We start from the raw sequence: 23,887 nt of genomic DNA on the forward strand, positions 1-23,887 counted from the left end.
GATTGTCACAAGCATTAAAAATGCAATCAGCTTGTAAGTGAAGTTGTTATGTACAAAATAAGCAGCTTTTATGGTTTTAGAGGTATAGGGAAGGCATCTTCAAACATTCTCATATCTTCACTTGACAGCTTTCTACCTGTCTTTTCATCTATGGCTAGATTCCCTGGTATATTATTTGGTATAGGGTACAAATACACAGCCTTACAGCCTGATATTTAATTAATTTAAGTGATTGTGCAAACTGTCACGTGTCCTAATCTGAAGAAAATTGTGCCTACATGAGGAGCAAACACTAGTGGATCTATCTTGAGAAGAGTGGAAACCACTCTGCTACCAGTTCAGTTGCCACTTCGCTACCAGTTCCGCTACCAGTTCCGCTACCAGTTCCGCTACCAGTTCCGCTACCAGTTCAGGCCTGCAGCATTTCTTTCATGCTATTCCTATGTATGGTAGGGTCCTAAATAACCAAATGTGTTCTATGCATTGACACAATATATAGATTCTTAAAATGAAAATAGCTTGCAAGAGTTGCAGATAATGTCATTTCTTTGTGCAAGAAATTCAGACCCATTTCACATATGCAATTCTGGATGCAGATTACTCATCCAGTAATTTTTATCACAAGGAGTGTCATTAAGACGTTTGATTTTGCATATGGTAGGACAATTATTATTGTCTATTCTGCAGACCTTGATTTATGTATAGCATTGTATATTTTCTAAATACGCTTCTCTGAATAGCTAAAGGAAAATAAGCAACCCTTTTTTTTTCAAAACTGTACTATCAATAAAATCTTACACAGTGCAAAATGAAATGAACTGACCAAACTAAAGTGTATATTTCTTGTTGTGGATGCAGCATGTCATGTCCATTTGATTTTCCATTATGCATATATTTTAACTGAAATGTAAATTGCACATGTTATGATCAATTTGCCAAAGCACTTAAATGATTTTTAAGCATTAGATTACAAACATGTGGCTTTAACTGTCAATTTATGGATTTTAATACACATCTTCTTTTCAGTAAATCAAAATAATTTTTGTACTTTGCTTATTTTTGAAAGAGATAAATAATGGAGGCATTGATGTTATTTTACCTGGTAAATCCATCTTTTTAATCAGCATATTTTAATAGCCTCCCAAGGTACATTAGGTTTATTTCATCATATTTCTGCACAAACAGTATAAACCAACTGCTTTCTTTTTCTAGCATGTGCAAACCATAAGTGCCTTTGATAAAGATCCTGTAATCGACCACCAGTTCTATTATATGATACCTCCTGAAGAAATCAGCGATGCAAACTTTACTCTCATGGATAACACAGGTAATGACTGCCATCTACTCAATTATGTGTGTACCTATATCCATATGAATATATTGCAATACACTATACCGGGGGAGATATGCAAAACTGAAGAGAAAAAACCTGGAACAAAACTGGAGAAACCAGTCAGCTTTTATCTTTCAAGTTACACCAGTTCATACATCTTAGAATTTTCAGACAATTGAATCCAGTTGCATAGCAGAATATGAATTATTATTTTAATTTTAAGGCTTACTGACATACTTCAACGCATGTGATATGTGTGGCAGCAAAAGGGTCGCTGGTTCAAATCCTAACCATGACACAATCTGCCTGGAGTTTACATGTTCTCCCTGTGCCTGCGTGGATTTCCTCCAGATACTCCAGTTTCCTCCCACACTCCAAAGACATGCTGGTAGATTAATTGGATCCTGTGTACAATTGGCCCTAGTATATGCATGTATGAATGTGAGTTAGGGACCTTAGATTGTAAGCTCCTTGAGGGCAGGGACTGATGTGAATGTACAATGTATATGTAAAGCGCTATGTAAATTGACAGAGCTATACAGGTACCTGAAATAATAATACTTATCAAGATGCCTAATAATATATCCATAAATGATTGCTTAAGAGGTCATCTGTTTTACTGTGTACTGTATGTGACTCCCAGTGTCATTGCTCCAGCATCCCAAATATCCTTTCACTTTTACAATGTATTTTTTATCTGTACATATGCAATCTGTTCCTTTAGTTGATAAAATGCAGGTTGCAGATGTCTAAAAAAAATGTATCGTTTGGGGCAATGACAGGAAACATGTTTACCAATGACATTAATTTTCTAGTGGGTTTTTCAATGATCGTATTTATATCGCAGATTTAATTTTTTTTCTAAAACGAGGACATTTTTTACCTTAATGCATTCCCTGCATTAAGGTAATCAATGTCCCAATGTGTTATCCCCCCCCTCATCTATAGTGTCAATCCAGTGCTGTGCTAGACTGCAGCAGCCTTCTCCTCTATGTGCTCACAGAGGCAGCAGCCATTGGCTAATGCTGCTGTCAATCAAATCCTGGAAGCAGAGAGCCGTTAGGGGGGCTGAGCCGTGCTGTGTGCATTAATAGACACGCATAACCTGACTTACGATCTAGCCCACAGATATTCCGCTTTTCAGGCACTTTACAGGTGCTATTTTTAGTACTAAAACACCTGAAAAGTGCCTACAGTGTGAAGGGGGTCTAGCGTGTTTGTTATTTTAATAAAAAACAATACCATTACAAATGCTTGAAGTAACAAAAATATATGTCTGCTACCTTTTTATATTTGTTTTTTAAACATTTTTTCCACTTCTTTCATTGTGGATGGTTAAATTTAGGGAGAACTAATTCTGCCCTCAAATGCACCTCTACAGCAGCACATAACTTATAAAGTGGTCTACTGCTTGTGGATAATAATGAGCAGTAGGTCAGTATTTCAGCAATCTAATACTTCATAGGAAGTCAGGACAAAGCTGAATCAGCTCTGCTCACTCCAAGATGGCTACTTAGCATGAACTGGAAAATGCAGAGAGGTCAGATACTTTTTAAGGCCTGTTCTTAAACCACATATGAAAACACAGTATAGAATGCACTTATGAAGCAATCTGACACTGATAGCTAGTGATTGCAATACAAACACCAATTGGAAATCACACAATTGCTTACATTAGGAACCATTTAAGACAGTTCTGGTAGAAAAAAATGCTAATGCATCTTCATTTTAAAACAGCATATTGGATCAAAATGGGTAGGTTTGAGAGTTTGGCTTAAGAGTTAGTTTTGATTTTTTTTTTGGTGGGTTGGCCAGTTTTTCAAATGTAAATTTTCAGTATTACAGCAATCTGGCATAAACCCACTAATACAATCTTAGGAAAATGCTTAGATATATTTTTTTAGACACATCAGGATCCTCTGCCATATGTTGTCTAATTTACCAGGTTAACTACCTCACTAACCTTGGTGGATGTCTAGAGGTATTTCCACTCAAACACTAAAGTTTATTTTTGACAACCAATTCGCCACCTCACAGACTTGGTGGAGAGCCATTCCAAGCACCAGATGCCGTTGCTCAAATATTCCACTGTAAGAAAGGGTGTTGGCGTGAGTATGTTCATCCAGAAAGCTCTATGAATCTATAGTGGTTCAAGGCCGCAGCTCCAAGGTATAGGAAGTGAATCGAGGCCTCAGCCCTAGCTTCACAGGGGGCATATCAAGAGGAGCTGGGGCCACTCTTCACTTTCTATACCTTCGTGTGTTCGGTTGAATCACTAGCAAGCCAATTCATTGTTAACATTTAAAGAAACAACAAATGGATACTGAATGGGCAAATAAATTATTTTGTTTATAGAAATGGGAGAAACAGTTATATTTACTTTTACATGAAAACTACTTTATGATCTTCTTATGCACTATGAGCAACAAACTCTAAAGGGCATATTTATAAAGCAGTCAATATGACATATATCAAACATTCACTGCAATCAAACCAGTCATTAAAATTTCATCAGGTTGTCTGCAGTTCTTTGCTTTGATACTTTAACCACTTCCCAACCGCCTCACGCAGATATACTGCGGCAGAAGGACATGTACAGGCAGAATAACATACCTGTACGTTGCCCTTTAAGAGGCGGCTTACGGGAGGACCCAATGTCTGCAGGGATACCCGCGATCTCCTCACGGTGAGGAAGAACGGGGAGATGCTAATGTGAACAAGCATCTCCACGTTCTGCCTAATGACACTCTCACTGATCACAGCTCCTTGTGATCGGGAATGGTGATCAGTGTAGTGTCACACACAGCCCCCCCCCCCACAGTTAGAATCACTCCCTAGGACACACTTAACCCCTACAGTGCCACCTAGTGGTTAACCCCTTCACTGCCAGTCACATTTACACAGTAATCAATGCAATCTTTTAGCATTGATTGCTGTATTAATACCAATGGTCCCAAAAATTTGTCAAAATTGTCCGATGTGTCTGCCATAATGTCACAGTCATGATAAAATTTGATGATCGTGCCATTACTAAAAACAAATAATAATCAATAAAAATGCCATAAACTATGCCCTATTTTGTAGACGCTATAACTTTTGCGCAAACCAATCAATAAACGCTTATTGCGATTTTTTTACCAAAAATATGTAGAAGAATATGTATCGGCCTAAACTGAGGAAAAAAATGTTTTTTTATATATTTTTTGGAGATATTTATTATAACAAAAGGTAAAAAATAATGCTTTTTTTTCAAAATTGACGCTATTTTCTTGTTTATAGCGCAAAAAATAAGAACCACAGAGGTGATCAAATACCACCAAAAGAAAGCTCTATTTGTGGGAAAAAAGGACGTCAATTTTGTTTGGGAGCCACGTCGAATGACCGCGTAATTGTCAGTTAAAGCGACGCAGTGCTGAATCGCAAAAAGTGCTCTGGTCTTTGGCCAGCCAAATGGTCCGAGGCTTAAGTGGTTAAAGAAACAAACCCCCTAAGGTTCTGACGAGAAAGCTAACTGCTTTTTGAATCATATGTAGAAGGCATTTATAACTCTTCACTATCCCATGTTCAGTATGAAGTATCCATAAAAGAGAGACAGTCCAAAAGTGACATCTACTGCTGGACTGTCTTATTGGAAATCCTAATAAGCGCCAAAAACACATGTCATTGAAGAACCTTGTAGTAATGCTTATTTTTAAACATCAAGTAATGAAAAAAGTGACATCATGGTTCAAATTTTTAACTTGTAAACAATCCAAAAAATAAACTTATTCCACTTTATGTAAGTCAGCACAACGATCAAAACAAAAATATAATGTGCATCTTACATCTGTCTATCTGTCTGTCTTTCTTATATTTAGTCGGCTATGTACCAAATTTGATTATGTTCTTTGAAGGCTCATGAAAATATAATCTAAGCACTATCAATTTTATTAAATATAAATATATAAAGCATTGAGAATGGTCCTACTCTTTCTAGTTTTCCTGTCAGTAGCAATCAAAGCTAAAAGTCTTGCATGTTAACATGGATGCAATCATACATCTAAGTTCTGCTAATTCTGTTTGATCTGTCCCCCGTGAACCCATTGACATATCTACTTTTAATTTAAGGAGACAATTATAGCTTCCTAGGAAAATAAATATGTTCACAATGTATGATGGACAGCATTTCGGGGGAAGTAGAATAGTTTAGATTAAAATAATAATGAGATCAAATAAAATCCTCCAGATTTTTGGTTGCTGAATACATGTAAATGTGTAAATGTAAACCAGGAAGAAAAGAGTTTAATATTGCAGTTCTGACCTGATTATTTGCTGTTACAATAATACCCAGTTCTTACTAATGCCTTAAAATAACTTAAGATGGATTTAAATGTTATAAAATATAAAAGAATATATAAATGTGCTGCAAGGCCACAACTAACTAAAAGGACCTGGTCAGGAAGGGGGGTAAATTTTCTGGAGCTAAGTGGATAATGAAGAAAAGGCATTCACCTTTTTTTCCTCAATCATTATGATTAAAGTGGAGCTTGCAGTGCACTGCAAGGTTTGCATAAACTGTTGGGACACTGTTATTTTGGAATAAATCACCTGTTCAAAGTACAGTAGGTGACCGCAATATTGTGTCAATCTCGCCGCTGTTATCGGCAAGATTGACACCTGCTAGCCCCGTCGCGGGAGCCAGCTCCGAGCTGGCTCACTCATCGGCTAAGGAAAAATGTGTTTTTTCCTTTCCAGATGAGCGACAAGCATTTCTGACAGACAGGTGTTTGGTATGAATCATGAGGGGGAACTCCACGCCAAATTTTAAATAAAAAAACAGCATGGGTTCCCCTCCAGGAGCATACCAGCCCCTTAGGTCTGGTATGGATTTTAAGGGGAACCCCCTACACTGAAAAAACGGTGTGGGTGTCCCCCCAAAATCCATACCAGACCCTTATCTGAGCATGCAGCCTGGCTGGTCAGGAAAGGAGGTGGGGACGAGCGAGTGCCCCCCTCCTGAACCGTACCAGGCCACATGCCCTCAACATGTGGGGTGGGTGCCTTGGGGAAGGGGGCACCCTGCGGCCCCCCCACCCCAAAGCACCTTGTCCCCATGTTGATGAGGACAAGGGCCACTTCCCGACAACCCTTGCCATTGGTTTTGGGGTCTACGGGCGGTGGGCTTATCGGAATCCAGGAGCCCCTTTTAATAAGGGGGTCTCTGGATCCCAGCCCCCACCCTATGTGAATGAGTATGGGGGTACATCCTACCAATTCACCTGGGGAAAAACCGTGTCAATAAAAACACACTAGACAGGTTTTTGAAGTAATTTATTAGGCAGCTCTGGGGTCTCTTGTGACTTTGGGGGTCTCTTCCAACTCCTCCACTCTCTACGGCCTCTTCTCCCACTCTCTGGCCTCTTCTCCCGGTCTCCGGTTCTTCTCCCGCTCTCCGGTTCTTCTGCTGGGCTCCTCCTCTATCTTCTGCTCTTTTGCTGCTCTTTTGCTAGCGGTGGCCCGGTCTTCTCCATCTTCTTCGTCCCTCTTCTCTTCTTCTGATGTTGACATGAAGCTGTCTCCCGCTGTAATGCCGTGTGCGCGGTGCGCAACGACTTATATAGGAATGGGGCGTGGTCACTGGGTGATGTCACCCAGTAACCTCGCCCCTTATGACATCACAGTCCCATCATGCCCCAGGTGGTGATGTCATAAGGGGCGGGGTCACCGGGTGACATCACCCGGTGACCACGCCCATGCCTATATAAGTCGTTGTGCACCGTGCACATAGCATTACAGTGGGAGACAGCATTGTGTCAAAATCGGAAGAAGAGAAGATGGAAGAAGACGACGGAGAAAACCGGGCCACCACTAGCAAAAGATCGGCAAAAGAGCAGAAGATAGCGGAGGAGCCCGGCAGAAGAACCAGCGACCGGGAGAAGAGGCCGGAAAGCGGGAGAAGAGGCCAGAGAGCGGGAGAAGAGGCTGGAGAGAGTGGAGTCGGAAGAGACAACCAAAGTTGCAAGAGACCCCCGGATCTGCCTAATAAATTACTTTAAAAACCTGTCTAGTGTGTTTTTATTGACACTTTTTTCCCCAGGTGAATGGGTAGGGGTACGATGTACCCCCATTCACATAGGGTGGGGGGCTGGAATCCAGGGGCCCCCTTATTAAAGGGGGCTGCCAGATTCCAATAAGCCCACTGCCCGCAGACCCCGACAACCAATGGCCAGGGTTATCGGGAAGAGGCCCTTGTCCTCATCAACATGGGGACAAGGTGCTTTGGGGTGGGGGGCCGCAGGGCGCCCCCTTCCCCAAGGCACCCACCTTCCATGTTGAGGGCACGCGGCCTGGTATGGTTCAGAAGGGGGGCGCTCGCTCGTCCCCACCCCCTTTCCTGACTGGCGGGGCTGCATGCTCGGATAAGGGTCTGGAATGGATTTGGGGGGACCCCCACGCCATTTTTTCAGCGTGGGGGTTCCCTTTAAAATCCATGCAAGACCTAAGGGCCTGATATGCTCCTGGAGGGGAACCCATGCCAGTTTTTATTTAAAATTTGGCGTGGAGCTCCCCCTCATGATTCATACCAAACACCTCTCAGCGATGCTTGTCGCTCATCTGGAAAGGAAAAAACACATTTTTCCTTTCCTTTCCCGATGAGCGAGCCAGCTCGGCGCTGGCTCCTGTGACGGGGCTCGCAGGTGTCAATTTTGCCGATAACAGTGGCGAGATTGACACAATATTGCAGCCACCTACTGTAGGTCAAAAACTTACTTGCAATGTAAAAATGTAATTTTTATACTCACCTTACTCCTGTCTTATGCCCCGTACACACGGTCGGACTTTGTTCGGACATTCCGACAACAAAATCCTAGGATTTTTTCCGACGGATGTTGGCTCAAACTTGTCTTGCATACACACGGTCACAAAAAGTTGTCGGAAAATCCGATCGTTTTAAACGCGGTGACGTAAAACACGTACGTCGGGACTATAAACGGGGCAGTGGCCAATAGCTTTCATCTCTTTATTTATTCTGAGCATGCGTGGCACTTTGTCCGTCGGATTTGTGTACACACGATCGGAATTTCTGACAACGGATTTTGTTGTCGGAAAATTTTATCTCCTGCTCTCCAACTTTGTGTGTCAGAAAATCCGATGGAAAATGTCCGATGGAGCCCACACACGGTCGGAATTTCCGACAACACGCTCCGATTGGACATTTTCCATCGGAAAATCCGACCGTGTTTACGGGGCATAACACCCATGGTGCCTAACAAGGGTGATGTCATGGTCCTTCTCGCTATATTCTGGGGATTACAGAGCAGCCAATATGTCATGAGCAGATGCTCTTGCAATAGACTGGAGTGTCTTCTCATGAGATTTGGGCTGCTCTGCATTGCCCAAGAACTTTCTGGAAAAATATTGACATCATGCCCATAAATGTAAGGTAAGATGGAGATAAATGAAAGACCCTGTGCCTCTGAGTATGGTGGAGCATGCAGGTAATTCCTTTACACCCACATTTCAGGAAAAGGAATGTGCTTCCAGTTTCATTCAAACACAGTTTTTGAATATTGCTTATGTGGGCATTTGTCTGAACACCAGACTTTCAGCCCTTTCAGCAGGTGCCAACCATCATATATAGTAGTGTTTTTTTTTCTCCCATTACTATATATAACAGCTTCCTTCTTCTTCTGTCAAGGTTGTTAAGGAATTGGTGGGTGCTGGTACCCACTGAGTCCTTAGCAACAAACATCATTTGGCCCCATTCATTTCCTGGCCAGAAATCCCCGACCATGTAAAAGAGTCAGCAGGGATAGTTTAAATAAAAGTGGAGTGGGGTTACCTCAATAATTCATACCAAGCCCTTATTCGAGCATGCAGTAAAGGGGGGATGAGCATGCACCCCCTCCTAAACTGTACCAGGTCACATGCCCCCAACATGCGGGGGTACGTTTCTGAAGGATTAAAAAGGAGAGCATCCTATTCTTTTTTTAATAATTTTTGTGGGGTTATTCTCCCAAAAATCCATACCAGATCCTAATGAGCTTTCATGTTGTGCTCTATTACTGCTATGGATACGGTGACATTATTGTATAAGGGTCATTATAGTAAACAGTTAACCATACCTGTAATACACTGTGTTGACTTCAAGCAAGTGTAAATAATTTTGGTGCACTAAAGCAATGTTTCTCAACTACAGTCCTTAAGTACCCCCAACAGGTCATGTTATCAGGATTTCCCTCAGATGAAACGGCTTTGGTAATTACTAAGGCAGTGAAACTGATCAAATCACCTGTGCAAAATAATGGAAGGCCTGAAAACGTGACCTGTTGGGGGTACTTGAGGACTGAAGTTGAGAAACATTGCACTGGGTACTGACATTTATAGGTAAAGTTGATCCAGGAAAAATCGTATTGCCTCTTAGGGGATCAGGAAGGAATTATTTCCCTGCTATAGCAAATTGGATCATGCTTTGCTGGGGTTTTTCGCCTTCCTCTGGATCAACAGTGGGTAATAGGATTGTGTATATGGGATTGTAGTTTCAAGAAAATAAAGAAAATATAGTTGAATGTTCACCCTTGTTAGGCACCATGATTGTAAGACAGGAGTAAGGCGAGTATAAAAATGTAATTTTTACATTGCAAGTAAGTTTTTGACCTACTTTGAACAGGTGATTTATTCCAAAATAACAGTGTCCCAACAGTTTATGCAAACCTTGCAGTGCACTGCAAGCTCCACTTTAATCCTAATGATTGAAAAAAAAGGTGATTGCCTTTTCTTCATTATCCACTTTAGCTCCAGAAGATTTACCCCCCTTCCTGACCAGGTCATTTTAATTAGTTTTGGCCTTGCTGCACATTTATATATTCTTTTATATTTTATAACATTGATTTTAAAAGTGAAAATTACAAAGAATTACTGCGCTGCCTACCCGATGCATATCGGTCACTAGGACATCATCATGCCCCAGATGATGTCCTAATGGACAATACGCATCAGGTCATATTGAGCTAGCTCCATGTCATTGCGCTCCCTGGATTTGATTGTGATCACATTTTTTCTGTGCCTGAATTATCATCATTGATGTAAGTGTACTACCTTTTATAAAAAAAAAAAAAACATAGTCCTTGGTTTTACACTATGTGGCAGCCTTTTTCTTTAATGAACGACTGATTTTTCAGTTTTTTACCCACAAGGGCTATAAGTATCCTAATATACTTGTAAAATGAATGACATTTAGTTTGCCCATGCCCCGTGTATCAGTTTAAAAAAAAAAATCAAAATAAAGTGCATTGATAATATTGCATGTGTAAAGAAGCAAAAAATTTGCAAATATGCAAGCAAAAACATATGACAGTGCAACAAATTAATTAATAAGTCTACATATGAAACTCAAAATTGTAGGTGATAAAAATTAGCTTTTAACCCTTGTGGGTAAAAAACTGAAAAATCAGTCCATATGAATGAATAAACATGAATCACTGAAAGCTGAAAATAGTTCAAGATGGGATTGGAAAAATGCTCGACAACTACAGAAGTAGACCACCATCCAATAGGAAATCACTGTATAATTTGCATCCACCATCAACCAGAGAAAATGAATATTCTTATTGGACTAAGTGGACCCTATGCCAGCGGCAAAGAGTCAAACAAGCATGAGAACTGGGAAGGAAATCACATGCAGGGGACACCATAGAGGGTAAGCTTCCACACCATCTCAATCAGCCAATAGGGCTTTGAATTCAGCCGTTCATAAAAGAAAACGGCTACCACATAGTCTAAAACCAAGGACTATGTTTTTTTTTATAAAAGGTAGTACACTTACATCAATGATGGTAATTCAGGCACAGAAAAAATGTGATCACAATCAAATCCAGGGAGCGCAATGACATGGAGCTAGCTCAATACAACCCGTCTACAATTTTGAGTTCCACATGTAGACATATTAATTAATTTGTTGCACTGTGCACTTTATTTATTGGTTATTCATTATACCATTTATATGCACAATACATATACATATACATATACCATGTATGTGCACAGTCATATGTTTTTGCTTGCATATTTGCACATTTTTTGCTTGTTTGCACATGCAATATTAGCACTGCACTTTATTTTTATTTAATTTTTTTTAAAACTGATACATGGGGCATGGGCAAACTAAATGTCATTAATTTTACATGTACGTTAGGATACTTACAGCCCTGTATATCGGAAAATGTAAAAAAGCAGCATGCATCTGAACATGAAAATAGGAAATGAAAAACAGCAAACTGGAACAAGTGAACAGATAGGTAAAGTCACAAGTCCTTATCTGCATAGTCATTCTAGCGTCAGTAACTCAAACCTCTTAAGTTAGATGATTACAATAACATTAGTCAACTAGTATTTTCTGTAAAAACTGTCAGCAGTTACAGCCCCAATATTTCTCTAATTATGACAGATTTACTTTAGCTGTTTTACCTTTTTGATTTACCAATATTTCCAACTATTGCACTTATGTCATTTATGTTTTTAAATAAAGTTATGCTTGTATTAGTTGTAAATAGTAGTAATAACTTTTCAAGGACATGTGTAGAGTGATTAAGTAAGAACCACACTTACAGATGCACCTTGAAAGTCATACGGATTCCACAGACATTCCTCTATGTGTGCAACTCATGCCCTGTACACACGATCGGACATTGATCGGACATTCCGACAACAAAATCCATTTTTTTCCGACAGATGTTGGCTCAAACTTGTCTTACATACACACAGTCGCACAAAGTTGTCAGAAAATCTGATCGGTCTGAACGCGGTGACGTAACACACATACGTCGGGACTATAAACGGGGCAGTAGCCAATAGCTTTCGTCTCTTAATTTATTCTGAGCATGCGTGCCACTTTGTGTGTCGGATTTGTGTACACACAATCGGAATTTAACCGATCGGATTTTGTTGTCGGAAAATTTTATAGCCTGCTCTCAAACTTTGTGTGTCGGAAATTCCGATGGAAAAAGTCTGATGGAGCCCACACACGATCGGAAATTTACGACAACACAATCCGATCACACTTTTTCCATCGGAAAATCCGACCATGTGTACAGTGCATAAGACTCTAACTTTTGTTATTTTTTCAGAAGTCAGTTTTAGATTAAGTTTCTAATGACAACATGCAGGGCAGAGTGCTGGGGTTTTTTTCATCTATAGTGAATTTTCCAACTGTGCATTGTCTACTATTTCTAAATTGTTTTAGTTGCATTTCTCTTTCTATTTATATTATGAAAATATAAAAAAATATTCTTGCTTAGCAAAATATATGGAGGTTGGTTTACTAAAGGGGTAGAGTGTACAATTAGCATAGTGAAAAAATAAGTTGTTTTCACTTCATTCATCCAATCACGTGCAATTTTTTTTCATTGCTTAATGTAATAAGCAAGAATGCAAGTAACAAAAATTAGGCCACAACATTTGGCCAATTTAAAAGCCTGAGATTTACATTCTTAGATCAAATGACTGTGAAAAGACCACAACATTTAGCCAATAAGAGATTTAAGGTTACAGTTACATTGCTGCATAAATAAAAGGTCATAGGAAAAAATGTGCTCCTCTGAATAATCAAGTAGGTAGACAGTCTTTTAAATAGTTATCAGAAAAGATATACCATCAGATACAGTAGTAGTGGTCAGCTGTGTACCACATTTGCAAGGAGAAGGAAAATGAACATGCTTTGTCAGCACAGGGAATAGAACATTCACTGAGGGATTACTGGCAAGTAATCTAGTTAAAACCTAATGCCCTGTACACACGACCGGTTTTGCCGTTGGAATAAACTCTGAAGGTTTTTCCAACGGAGTTCTGTCGGAATACCGCTCAAGCTGTCTTGCATACACACGGTCACACCAAATTCCGACCGCCCAGAACGCGGTGACGTGCAACACGTACGACGTGACTATAAAACGGAAGTTCAATAGCCGATAGCCAATAGTTTCCATCTCGTACTTGCTTCAGAGCATGCGTCGTTTTTGGTGCGTCGGAACAGCATACAGACGAGCGTTTTTCCAATAGTAATTTGTTCCATAGGAAAAATATAGAACATGTTCTCTATCTAAGTCCGTCTGAATGACAGAAAAAGTCCAATGGGGCATACACACGGTCGGAATATATGATGAAAAGCTCCCATCGGACTTATTCTGTCAGAAATTCCACTCATGTGTACGCAGCATAAGTGCAACTAATATAAACAAACCCCAAAAAATCAGTCAGTAGGATGTTTATCTCGTTGATGGCTCTTCTGTTGCTGTACTACTCTTCCATCCATTCCCCCCCCCCCACTCCTGCCACTGTAATATTAAGGGGCTGTCACAGGCTTTCATTAAGAGTGCCCAATATGTCCTTACTTTACATCTAGATGCTCCATTCATAGAAGCCTTACTACAGCTTCTTTGAATGAAACATGATCTATGGATGGAAGGGACAGACCTTTCATCCATTCATCCTACATTTATAGATCCTGTTTCTCTCATAGAAGCTGTAGTAACAGCTTTTATGAATGGAATAATTGATGGAAAGGATGGACATAGTTGGGCACTCTTGATGTGAGCCTGTAACAGCCCCTTAACTCTATTAACCCCCTCCACACCAGAAGATTATAGTAGTGGGGGGGATGGATGGAGGAGGATTTCAGTTAACAGAAGAGACATCAGAACAAGGGACGCATCTTATTCACTGTAAGTTATCTCCCTTGTCTTGATTTTTGTGTTTTTGTGTTATTTTGGCTGCACTTAGGCTTTAAGTAGCTATGAGTATGATAAAAGCATTGGGCTATTACCTATTGTATATCAGTAGACAATGTTTGTATAAAGGATTCCTATATGTCAAAGAGCTTTTGGAATGGAATATCTTTGTTCAAAGAGGCTTTCACCCACTCCATAAGGAATTCAAATAGCAATTTTTCTGTAAATAAAGAAATTTAAGGTTGGTCAGGGTAGATCTACTTATGCAAAATAGTCTTATGTCTACTAAGAAAACAATGGTAACAAGTTGTTTACAACCTCTGGAAACTTGAGTTCCAGGAATATCTACTATGCCAAAAATGCCCACTCCAGAGTTAATGGTAGGTAGGGATGAGCTTCGAGTTCGAGTCGAACTCATGTTCGACTCGAACATTGGCTGTTCGCAAGTTCGCCGAACAGCGAACAATTTGGGGTGTTCGCCGGCAAATTCGAATGCCGCGGAACACCCTTTAAAAGTCTATGGGAGAAATCAAAAGTGCTAATTTTAAAGGCTTATATGCAAGTTATTGTCATAAAAAGTGTTTGGGGACCCAGGTCCTGCCCCAGGGGACATGGATCAATGCAAAAAAAAGTTTTAAAAACGTCCGTTTTTTCAGGAGCAGTGATTTTAATAATGCTTAAAGTCAAACAATAAAAGTGTAATATCCCTTTAAATTTCGTACCTGGGGGGTGTCTATAGTATGCCTGTAAAGGGGCGCATGTTTCCTGTGTTTAGAACAGTCTGACAGCAAAATGACATTTTGAAGGAAAAAACTCATTTAAAACTACCCGCGGCTATTGCATTGCCGACAATACACATAGAAGTTCATTGATAAAAACGGCATGGGAATTCCCCAAAGGGGAACCCCGAACCAAAATTTAAAAAAAAAATGACGTGGGAGTCCCCCTAAATTCCATACCAGGCCCTTCAGGTCTGGTATGGATATTAAGGGGAACCCCGGCCAAAAAAAAAAATGACGTGGGGTTCCCCCTAAATTCCATACCAGACCCTTCAGGTCTGGTATGGATTTTAAGGGGAACCCCGCGCCAAAAAAAAAAAAAAAAAACGGCGTGGGGTCCCCCCAAAAATCCATACCAGACCCTTATCCGAGCACGCAACCTGGCAGGCCACAGGAAAAGAGGGGGGGACGAGAGTGCGCCCCCCCTCCTGAACCGTACCAGGCCACATGCCCTCAACATTGGGAGGGTGCTTTGGGGTAGCCCCCCAAAACACCTTGTCCCCATGTTGATGAGGACAAAGGCCTCATCCCCACAACCCTGGCCGGTGGTTGTGGGGGTCTGCGGGCGGGGGGCTTATCGGAATCTGGAAGCCCCCTTTAACAAGGGGACCCCCAGATCCCGGCCCCCCCCTGTGTGAAATGGTAAGGGGGTACTTACCCCTACCATTTCACTAAAAAACTGTCAAAAATGTTAAAAATGACAAGAGACAGTTTTTGACAATTCCTTTATTTAAATACTTCTTCTTTCTTCTATCTTCCTTCATCTTCTGGTTCTTCTGGCTCTTCTGGTTCTTCCTCCGGCGTTCTCGTCCAGCATCTCCTCCACGGCGTCTTCTATCTTCTTCTCCTCGGGCCGCTCCGCACCCATGGCATGGGGGGGAGGCTCCCGCTCTTCTCTTCATCTTCTTCATCTTCTTCTCTTCTTCTTTTCTTCTCTTCTTCTCTTCTTCATTTTCTTCTCCGGGCCGTTCCGCACCCATGCTGGCATGGAGGGAGGCTCCCGCTGTGTGACGGCGCTCCTCGTCTGACAGTTCTTAAATAATGGGGGGCGGGGCCACCCGGTTACCCCGCCCCCCTCTGACACACGGTGACTTGACGGGACTTCCCTGTGACGTCACGGGGAATGCCACAGGGAAGTCCCGTCATGTCCCGTGCGTCAGAGGGGGGGCGGGGTCACCGGGTGGCCCCGCCCCCCGTTATTTAAGAACTGTCAGACGAGGAGCGCCGTCACACAGCGGGAGCCTCCCTCCATGCCAGCATGGGTGCGGAGCGGCCCGGAGAAGAAAATGAAGAAGAGAAGAAGAGAAGAAAAGAAGAAGAGAAGAAGATGAAGAAGATGAAGAGAAGAGCGGGAGCCTCCCCCCCATGCCATGGGTGCGGAGTGGCCCGAGGAGAAGATAGAAGACGCCGCGGAGGAGATGCTGGACGAGAACGCCGGAGGAAGAACCAGAAGAGCCAGAAGAACCAGAAGAACCAGAAGATGAAGGAAGATAGAAGAAAGAAGAAGTATTTAAATAAAGGAATTGTCAAAAACTGTCTCTTGTCATTTTTAACATTTTTGACAGTTTTTTAGTGAAATGGTAGGGGTAAGTACCCCCTTACCATTTCACACAGGGGGGGGCCGGGATCTGGGGGTCCCCTTGTTAAAGGGGGCTTCCAGATTCTGATAAGCCCCCCGCCCGCAGACCCCCACAACCACCGGCCAGGGTTGTGGAGATGAGGCCCTTGTCCTCATCAACATGGGGACAAGGTGTTTTGGGGGGCTACCCCAAAGCACCCTCCCAATGTTGAGGGCATGTGGCCTGGTACGGTTCAGGAGGGGGGGGCGCACTCTCGTCCCCCCCTCTTTTCCTGCGGCCTGCCAGGTTGCGTGCTCGGATAAGGGTCTGGTATGGATTTTTGGGGGGACCCCACGCCGTTTTTTTTTTTTTGGCGCGGGGTTCCCCTTAAAATCCATACCAGACCTGAAGGGTCTGGTATGGAATTTAGGGGGAACCCCACGTCATTTTTTTTTTTGGCCGGGGTTCCCCTTAATATCCATACCAGACCTGAAGGGCCTGGTATGGAATTTAGGGGGACTCCCACGTCATTTTTTTTTTAAATTTTGGTTCGGGGTTCCCCTTTGGGGAATTCCCATGCCGTTTTTATCAATGAACTTCTATGTGTATTGTCGGCAATGCAATAGCCGCGGGTAGTTTTAAATGAGTTTTTTCCTTCAAAATGTCATTTTGCTGTCAGACTGTTCTAAACACAGGAAACATGCGCCCCTTTACAGGCATACTATAGACACCCCCCAGGTACGAAATTTAAAGGGATATTACACTTCTATTGTTTGACTTTAAGCATTATTAAAATCACTGCTCCTGAAAAAACGGCCGTTTTTAAAACTTTTTTTTGCATTGATCCATGTCCCCTGGGGCAGGACCCAGGTCCCCAAACACTTTTTATGACAATAACTTGCATATTAGCCTTTAAAATTAGCACTTTTGATTATTCATGTTCGTGTCCCATAGACTTTAACGGTGTTCGCGTGTTCGAACGAACTTTTTTCCTGTTCGCATGTTCTGGTGCGAACCGAACAGGGGGGTGTTCGGCTCATCCCTAATGGTAGGTAGTTAACTAGATAAGCAGTGGCATACCATGCCACAGGAGTTCATAATTACTTGATTTTGAGATGGGCCCAAAATTCATGGTACAAATATGCCTCCTGAAGTCCACATTTTAAACAAGAAGCTTAGACCCATAAGGTTATAGTGGCATGTGGATATACTGTATAAGCATGATGAAAGAATCTGAACATAATTTCTTGAAACATCATAGCTTTGATTGTTTTCCAGGATTGCTGCAGTAAATTTAGAGGTGCATCGGTGGACAGGTAGGAAAGACATGGGTCCATTTTTTTTTAGGCCAATCCCTGCTACTGCCAAGGCATTCCAAAAAAAGCATAAAGACTGGAAAATGCTCACCATTTAGGATTAGGGTAATTCAAGAGGGTTTCTAACCAGAGATGCCAACCATCCGTAATCACGGTGATCTCTATAGCTGTTCGTGAATGTCTGTTACGGTCATAATATGTCCATAACAACACTGCACTGTATCCAGGGATGGCACCAGGAGATACATGAGTCCACTACATCTTCCAACACTAAATGATTAATTTTTTTCTTGCCTCATCTGCAGTGCCACCTCCCGCCTGCTGCTGCCAGCTTTAGTGCTTTCTCCACCCCCAACATTCAGGGGAAGGAAATGGAACTTCCTCCTCCAGCGTCTGGACCCACTTCCAGGCAGTGCCCCACCTCCCAGGTTTCACTCTAGGCTGCAGTGCACTAATAGAGCAGAATGGACTCTGATGCAACATGCAAGGAGGTAGGCAACCTCTGGAGAGTGAAGACCCTGATCCAATGTTGGAGGAGGGGCAGCTCTGGGGACCCTGATATGAGAAGAGGAATGACTCTAGGGACCCTGATGTAAGGAGGGGGGCTCTGGGGACACTGATGTAAGAGGGTGACACATTTGGGAACCTAGTGTAAGGGGGTGACTCTGGGAATCTTGCTATAAGGTGGTGGCACTCTGGGGACACAAATATAAGGTAGTGGAATTTGGGGGGGGGGCATTGATGTAAGGTGGTGGCACTCCAGGGAAACTGATGTAAGGTGCTGACTCTCTGGGAGTACTGAAGTATGAAGTGGCATTGATATAAGATGGTGGAACTCTAGGGGTACTGATGTAAGATGGAGGAACTCTGGGGCACTGATGTAAAGTGGTGGCTCTCTGGGGACACTGATGTAAGGTGGTGGCACTCTAGGGACACTGATCTAAGGGAGGATTCTGATGTGAATGTGGCACTCATCCCGACTGCTGCACTACATATGTTGTTTTGTTTGTTACTTACTCCCCTGTACTCTGTACATTATGTTGTACATAGACCTGATCAAACTGTTCATTACCTAAATATTTGCTTGTTTTAATGAAGTTCTTCTTTAACCACTTGTCTACTGTGCACTTTTACCCCCTTCCTGCCTAGGACTACTTTTCAGCTTTCAGCACTGTCAGACTTTGAATGACAATTGCACGGTCATAACGAAAGTAAATAAAGGGACTAATGCGCAAAACCAAAACCTCATATAAAATAATATGTACTCAATACTAAAATGCGATACCAGATAAAGAAGCTGCCAACATAAGTGGGTGCACTCAACACCTTAATGCAAGAAAATAAAATAAGGAAGATATGTGGCACTATTCTACCCTCCTGTATCACACTGTAGGAAGTAAATTACCTGCTAGAAATGACAATCAGTGTGTCTAAAATCCTTCTACTTCAGATAGCAAATGTAATACAATGGATAACTGATAAGCAACGCCAGTTGCTAACTGAATAATAAATAAAATACAAGCCGTGTAGTATTAACAATACGTGCTAATATTAGACCTAACACACCACCTGATAAAGATGAAAATTAAAGTGGCTAGTGCACAATAGATTCTCTAGTGTAAAAAACAAAAATAAAATAGATGGCAAGTGTCACAAAATAATTTCCAAATAAATAGCATAATATAGATGAATAAATAAAGTGGCTAGTGCATAATAAATTCGCCAGTGCAAAAAAAATAAAATAAATGGCATATGTCACAAAATAAATTTCCCAGTAAATGGCATCAGGAAATGGCTGTCACTACAGCCCACATCACTAACTGAAATCCAGAAATGAGTGTATATACACTAAAATAAACGTGTAGATATCATAAAAAAAGTGAACTCAGCACCTAAAACCCAGCAATAAACATAAAAGTGCAAAGAAGTGTCATAAATGGTATACTGCAACTGGAGATGTGGAAAAGAGTTTCCGCAGCAGCACATAAATAATATTAAAAAAGTGACAAAAGTGCATCAATAATGAATAATACATCTAAAATAATAAAAGTCCAAAAAAGTGACAATAGTGCAATAACAGTCCACACCGATGCTATTGTCATGCAAACTGTGACTACTGGTGTTCACACAAAAGGAGAGTCAATATATAAAGTGCAAATAGCAGTGATTTTTTTATGTTCTTCTGTTTTTTTAACTGTTCTTCTCTATTTCTTCTGGTGCACACACCAATTGTTCCCCCCAGCCTCTCACCTCTAGTAGCGGCCCCCAAATGGGCCGAGTAAAGCACATGGATAATGCTCTGGTGGAGGGGTTCCTGCAGTGGTAGTCTTTTCCTGTGGGATGTCCGTGGACCTGTCTATCCGTCACACCTCTCGCCTCTCACAGCGCTCCCACAGCGGTAGTACAAATGAAAGGAGAAACTCCCATAGTGTAGTAGTTAAAGATTATATTTATTATTATTATTGTATTATTTGAAAAAGTCACGAGGTGTGACGCAACGCATCAGGGTAGGAGGAGCCAGGTGCCGATGCTTCACGGGGGACGGCCGAACCCGGAAGCTACAACACTGTTTTTACTGCTCGTTCTTTACCTCTATGTAAGTTACTACGTTTTTTAATAAATATAATCTTTAACTACTACACTATGGGAGTTTCTCCTTTCATTTGTACTACCGCTGTGGGAGCCCTGTGAGAGGCGAGAGGTGTGATGGATAGACAGGTCCATGGACATCCCCCAGGAAAAGACTACCACTGCAGGAACCCCTCCACCAGAGCATTATCCATCTGCTTTACTCGGCCCATTTGGGGGCCGCTACTAGAGGTGAGAGGCTGGGGGGAACAATTGGTGTGTGCACCAGAAGAAATAGAGAAGAACAGCACCAATCACTGCTATTTGCACTTTATATATTGACTCTCCTTTTGTGTGAACACCAGTAGTCACAGTTTGCATGACAATAGCATCGGTGTGGACTGTTATTGCACTATTGTCACTTTTTTGGACTTTTATTATTTTAGATGTATTATTCATTATTGATGCACTTTTGTCACTTTTTTAATATTATTTATGTGCTGCTGCGGAAACTCTTTTCCACATCTCCAGTTGCAGTATACCATTTATGACACTTCTTTGCACTTTTATGTTTATTGCTGGGTTTTAGGTGCTGAGTTCACTTTTTTATGATATCTACACGTTTATTTTAGTGTGTATACACTCATTTCTGGATTTCAGTTAGTGATGTGGGCTGTAGTGACAGCCATTTTCTGATGCCATTTACTGGGAAATTTATTTTGTGACATATGCCATTTATTTTATTTTTGTTTTTTACACTAGAGAATCTATTGTGCACTAGCCACTTTAATTTTCATCTTTATCAGGTGGTGTGTTAGGTCTAATATTAGCACGTATTGTTAATACTACACGGCTTGTATTTTATTTATTATTCAGTTAGCAACTGGCGTTGCTTATCAGTTATCCATTGTATTACATTTGCTATCTGAAGTAGAAGGATTTTAGACACACTGATTGTCATTTCTAGCAGGTAATTTACTTCCTACAGTGTGATACAGGAGGGTAGAATAGCGCCACATTTCTTCCTTATTTTATTTAATTGCACGGTCATACAACACTGTACCCAAACAAAATTTTTTATAATTTTTTTTAACACAAATAGCACTTTATTTTGTTGGTATTTAATAACTGCTGGGTTTTTTATTTTTGAGTAAAAAAATGAAAAAATACGAAATTTGAAAAAAAAAGTTTTTCTTCGTTTTTGTCAGTAAATTTTGTAAATCATTTTTCTCTTACACTGATGTGCACTGATGAGGTGACACTGATGAGCACTGATAGGCACTGATGAGGTGGCACCTATGGGCACTGATGAGGCGATACTGATGGGAACTGATAGGTGGCACTGATGGGCACTGATAGGCAGCACTGGTGGGCACTGATGGGTGGCACTAATGGGCACTGAAAGGCAGCACTGACTGGCATCACTAATGGGCACTGATTGGTGTCACTGATGGGCACTGCAAAGGCTGCACTAATAATCAGGGAACTGATGATCAGTGCCTGATTACCTGTACAATCTCCCCTACGAGGAGATGCCGCTGATTGGATCTCCTCGCCACACACTCTGTCAGTGTGAGCCAAGGTGAGCTGATAAACGGCACTTCCTTGTTTACGTGTGACCAGCTGTGATTGGACACAGCCAATCACATTGGTAAAGAGCCATGTCATCGGCTCTTTACTGAGATTGGGGTCACATCATGTCCTAGGAACACGGCACGACTGTGATCATAAAGCTGCGCGTACCCTCAGGCTTGCAAGAGCGGTGGTTCTGGGGTGTCATCATGTGACGTTGTCCCAGAACAAGAGTGCATCCCACCAGTCATCATTTTATTATACGCCAGGCGGGAAGTGGTTAAGATAGGCCCAGTAAGACAAACATATACATTTTGTGTACATAAAAACATATGTTAATAAAATGTTTAATTAAAAAAAAAAAAAAAAAACCCTTTGTCCTGAGACTTATTTGTGTCTGTGAGATTGTCAATTTTGGCACAAAATGTAATTAGTATTTTGTGGGTATAAGGAATGTGGTATATGTGTGCATTGTATACAGCAAGCACAGCCTATGTTCAATCCTCCTTTAAGACTCTCCCATTGGTCATGCACATTTTTCACCATGGCATGCAACCTAATTTTCTATTCTTTTCCAAGGCGCCCCATATATTTTAAAGTCCTAGTCTTGTTTAAATTTTGTCACATAGTTTTCACTTTTTAATTGTAAAGCCAGACAAACTACTAGTTACGATTATTGTTAATGTTTATGTTTGTTTGTACTGTTTTTAAAGGTTAAGTTTATCTTTAGGAATATGTTACAAGGTACACACCTATTTAGGGTATAACATGTTGCTAAAGCACCCTAAATCCCACCCCTTGACCCCCCCATGACAGCTGCTGGGGGTTCCTTTCCCTTGCAACGGCTGTCACATTTAAAATTGGTGTGACTGTGTGGGGCTCCATCCACACAGCCACATCATTCATTCACAGGGATCTGTGAATGAATAGATTACGGGTCCCATCTACCATTGTGACAGATGGCTTGTTGCGCTCAATGAACTAACAGTGCGCTAATCAGTGCAATTGTAGTCCATCGACACTTCCTCCAGCTTTCTACCTGAAAGCCAGTATGGAGGTATGGGCAGAAAGCTGGATTAAATGTCTGCTAGAGCCTTACACTGCACCCACAATCCACAGATTGTGGGTGCAATGCTTTGCAAGCTCCTGTGGAAAAAATCAAAGTGCATATCCTTTTCCAGCAAAAATATGTGCATTTATTTTTTTTTCCTTAAAGGTGAATTAAGCCTTTAAATATTGATTATCTCAGTTTATATTTTCTTCCATATTTCAGGGGTGTCTGCAGAACTTTTTCCAGGCGGGGCATCATTTTAAGGCCACCCATGCTCTGCCCCTTTTTGACAATGTCATGAAGGGGGGAGTGAGCTATATGGGTGCAACAGCAGTTATATGGGCACAATAGCAGCTTTATGGTCACAATAACATCTTTATGCTATTGTGCCCATATAGCTGCTGTTGTGCGTCTATATGGGCGCAACAGCAGCTATATGGGCACAATTGCAGCTATATGGGCACAATAGCATAAAGATGCTATTGCGTCCAAATAACTCCAGTCCTATTGTGGCCATACAATTCTAGAACTGTCTGTCTCCTATTGTGCCCACAATGCCCAGTGACACTGACCTGCTCTCTCTCTGGTGGTGCTGGACAGCGTGGTGCTCTCTTTCTTTCTAGTGGTGTGGTACAGCATGGCTCTCTCTGGTGGTGTGGGTACAGCATGGCTCTCTCTCTCTGGTGGTGTAGGTACAGCGTGACTCTCTCTCTCTGGTGGTGTTGGTACAGCATGGCTCTCATGGCTCTCTGATGGTGCAGAACAGAGTGTCTCTCTCTGGTGGTGCAGGTACAGAGTTGCTCTCTCTGGTGGTGTGGGTACAGCATGTCTCCCTCTTTGGTGGTGCGGGTACAGCTGGGTCTCTCTGGTAGTGCGGTACACAGTGGCTCTCTCTGGTGGTGCAGGTACAGAGTGGCTCTCTCTGGTGGTGTGGGTACAGCATGGCTCTCTCTGGTGGTGCTGGGGCTATTAGTTCCCCCTGCACAGTCCACAGTTCTTTTTCCATGT

The 23,887-nt window shown here is 41.8% G+C and overlaps 1 protein-coding gene across 3 annotated transcripts in view; it reads left to right on the forward strand.

Annotated features, from left to right (window-relative positions):
• LOC141145030 (cadherin-19-like) overlaps positions 1-23,887 on the forward strand; it is a 258,346-nt gene that overhangs the window by 220,539 nt on the left and 13,920 nt on the right. For all 3 annotated transcript variants that reach the window (XM_073631275.1, XM_073631277.1, XM_073631276.1), the window contains one exon: positions 1,213-1,327. In XM_073631275.1, the coding sequence (XP_073487376.1) occupies positions 1,213-1,327 (115 nt within the window). The remainder of the gene's footprint in view (positions 1-1,212; positions 1,328-23,887) is intronic.

The sequence above is a fragment of the Aquarana catesbeiana genome, linkage group LG05 (genome assembly GCF_042186555.1).
Source record: "Aquarana catesbeiana isolate 2022-GZ linkage group LG05, ASM4218655v1, whole genome shotgun sequence".
In the NCBI taxonomy this organism is placed as follows: domain Eukaryota; kingdom Metazoa; phylum Chordata; class Amphibia; order Anura; family Ranidae; genus Aquarana; species Aquarana catesbeiana.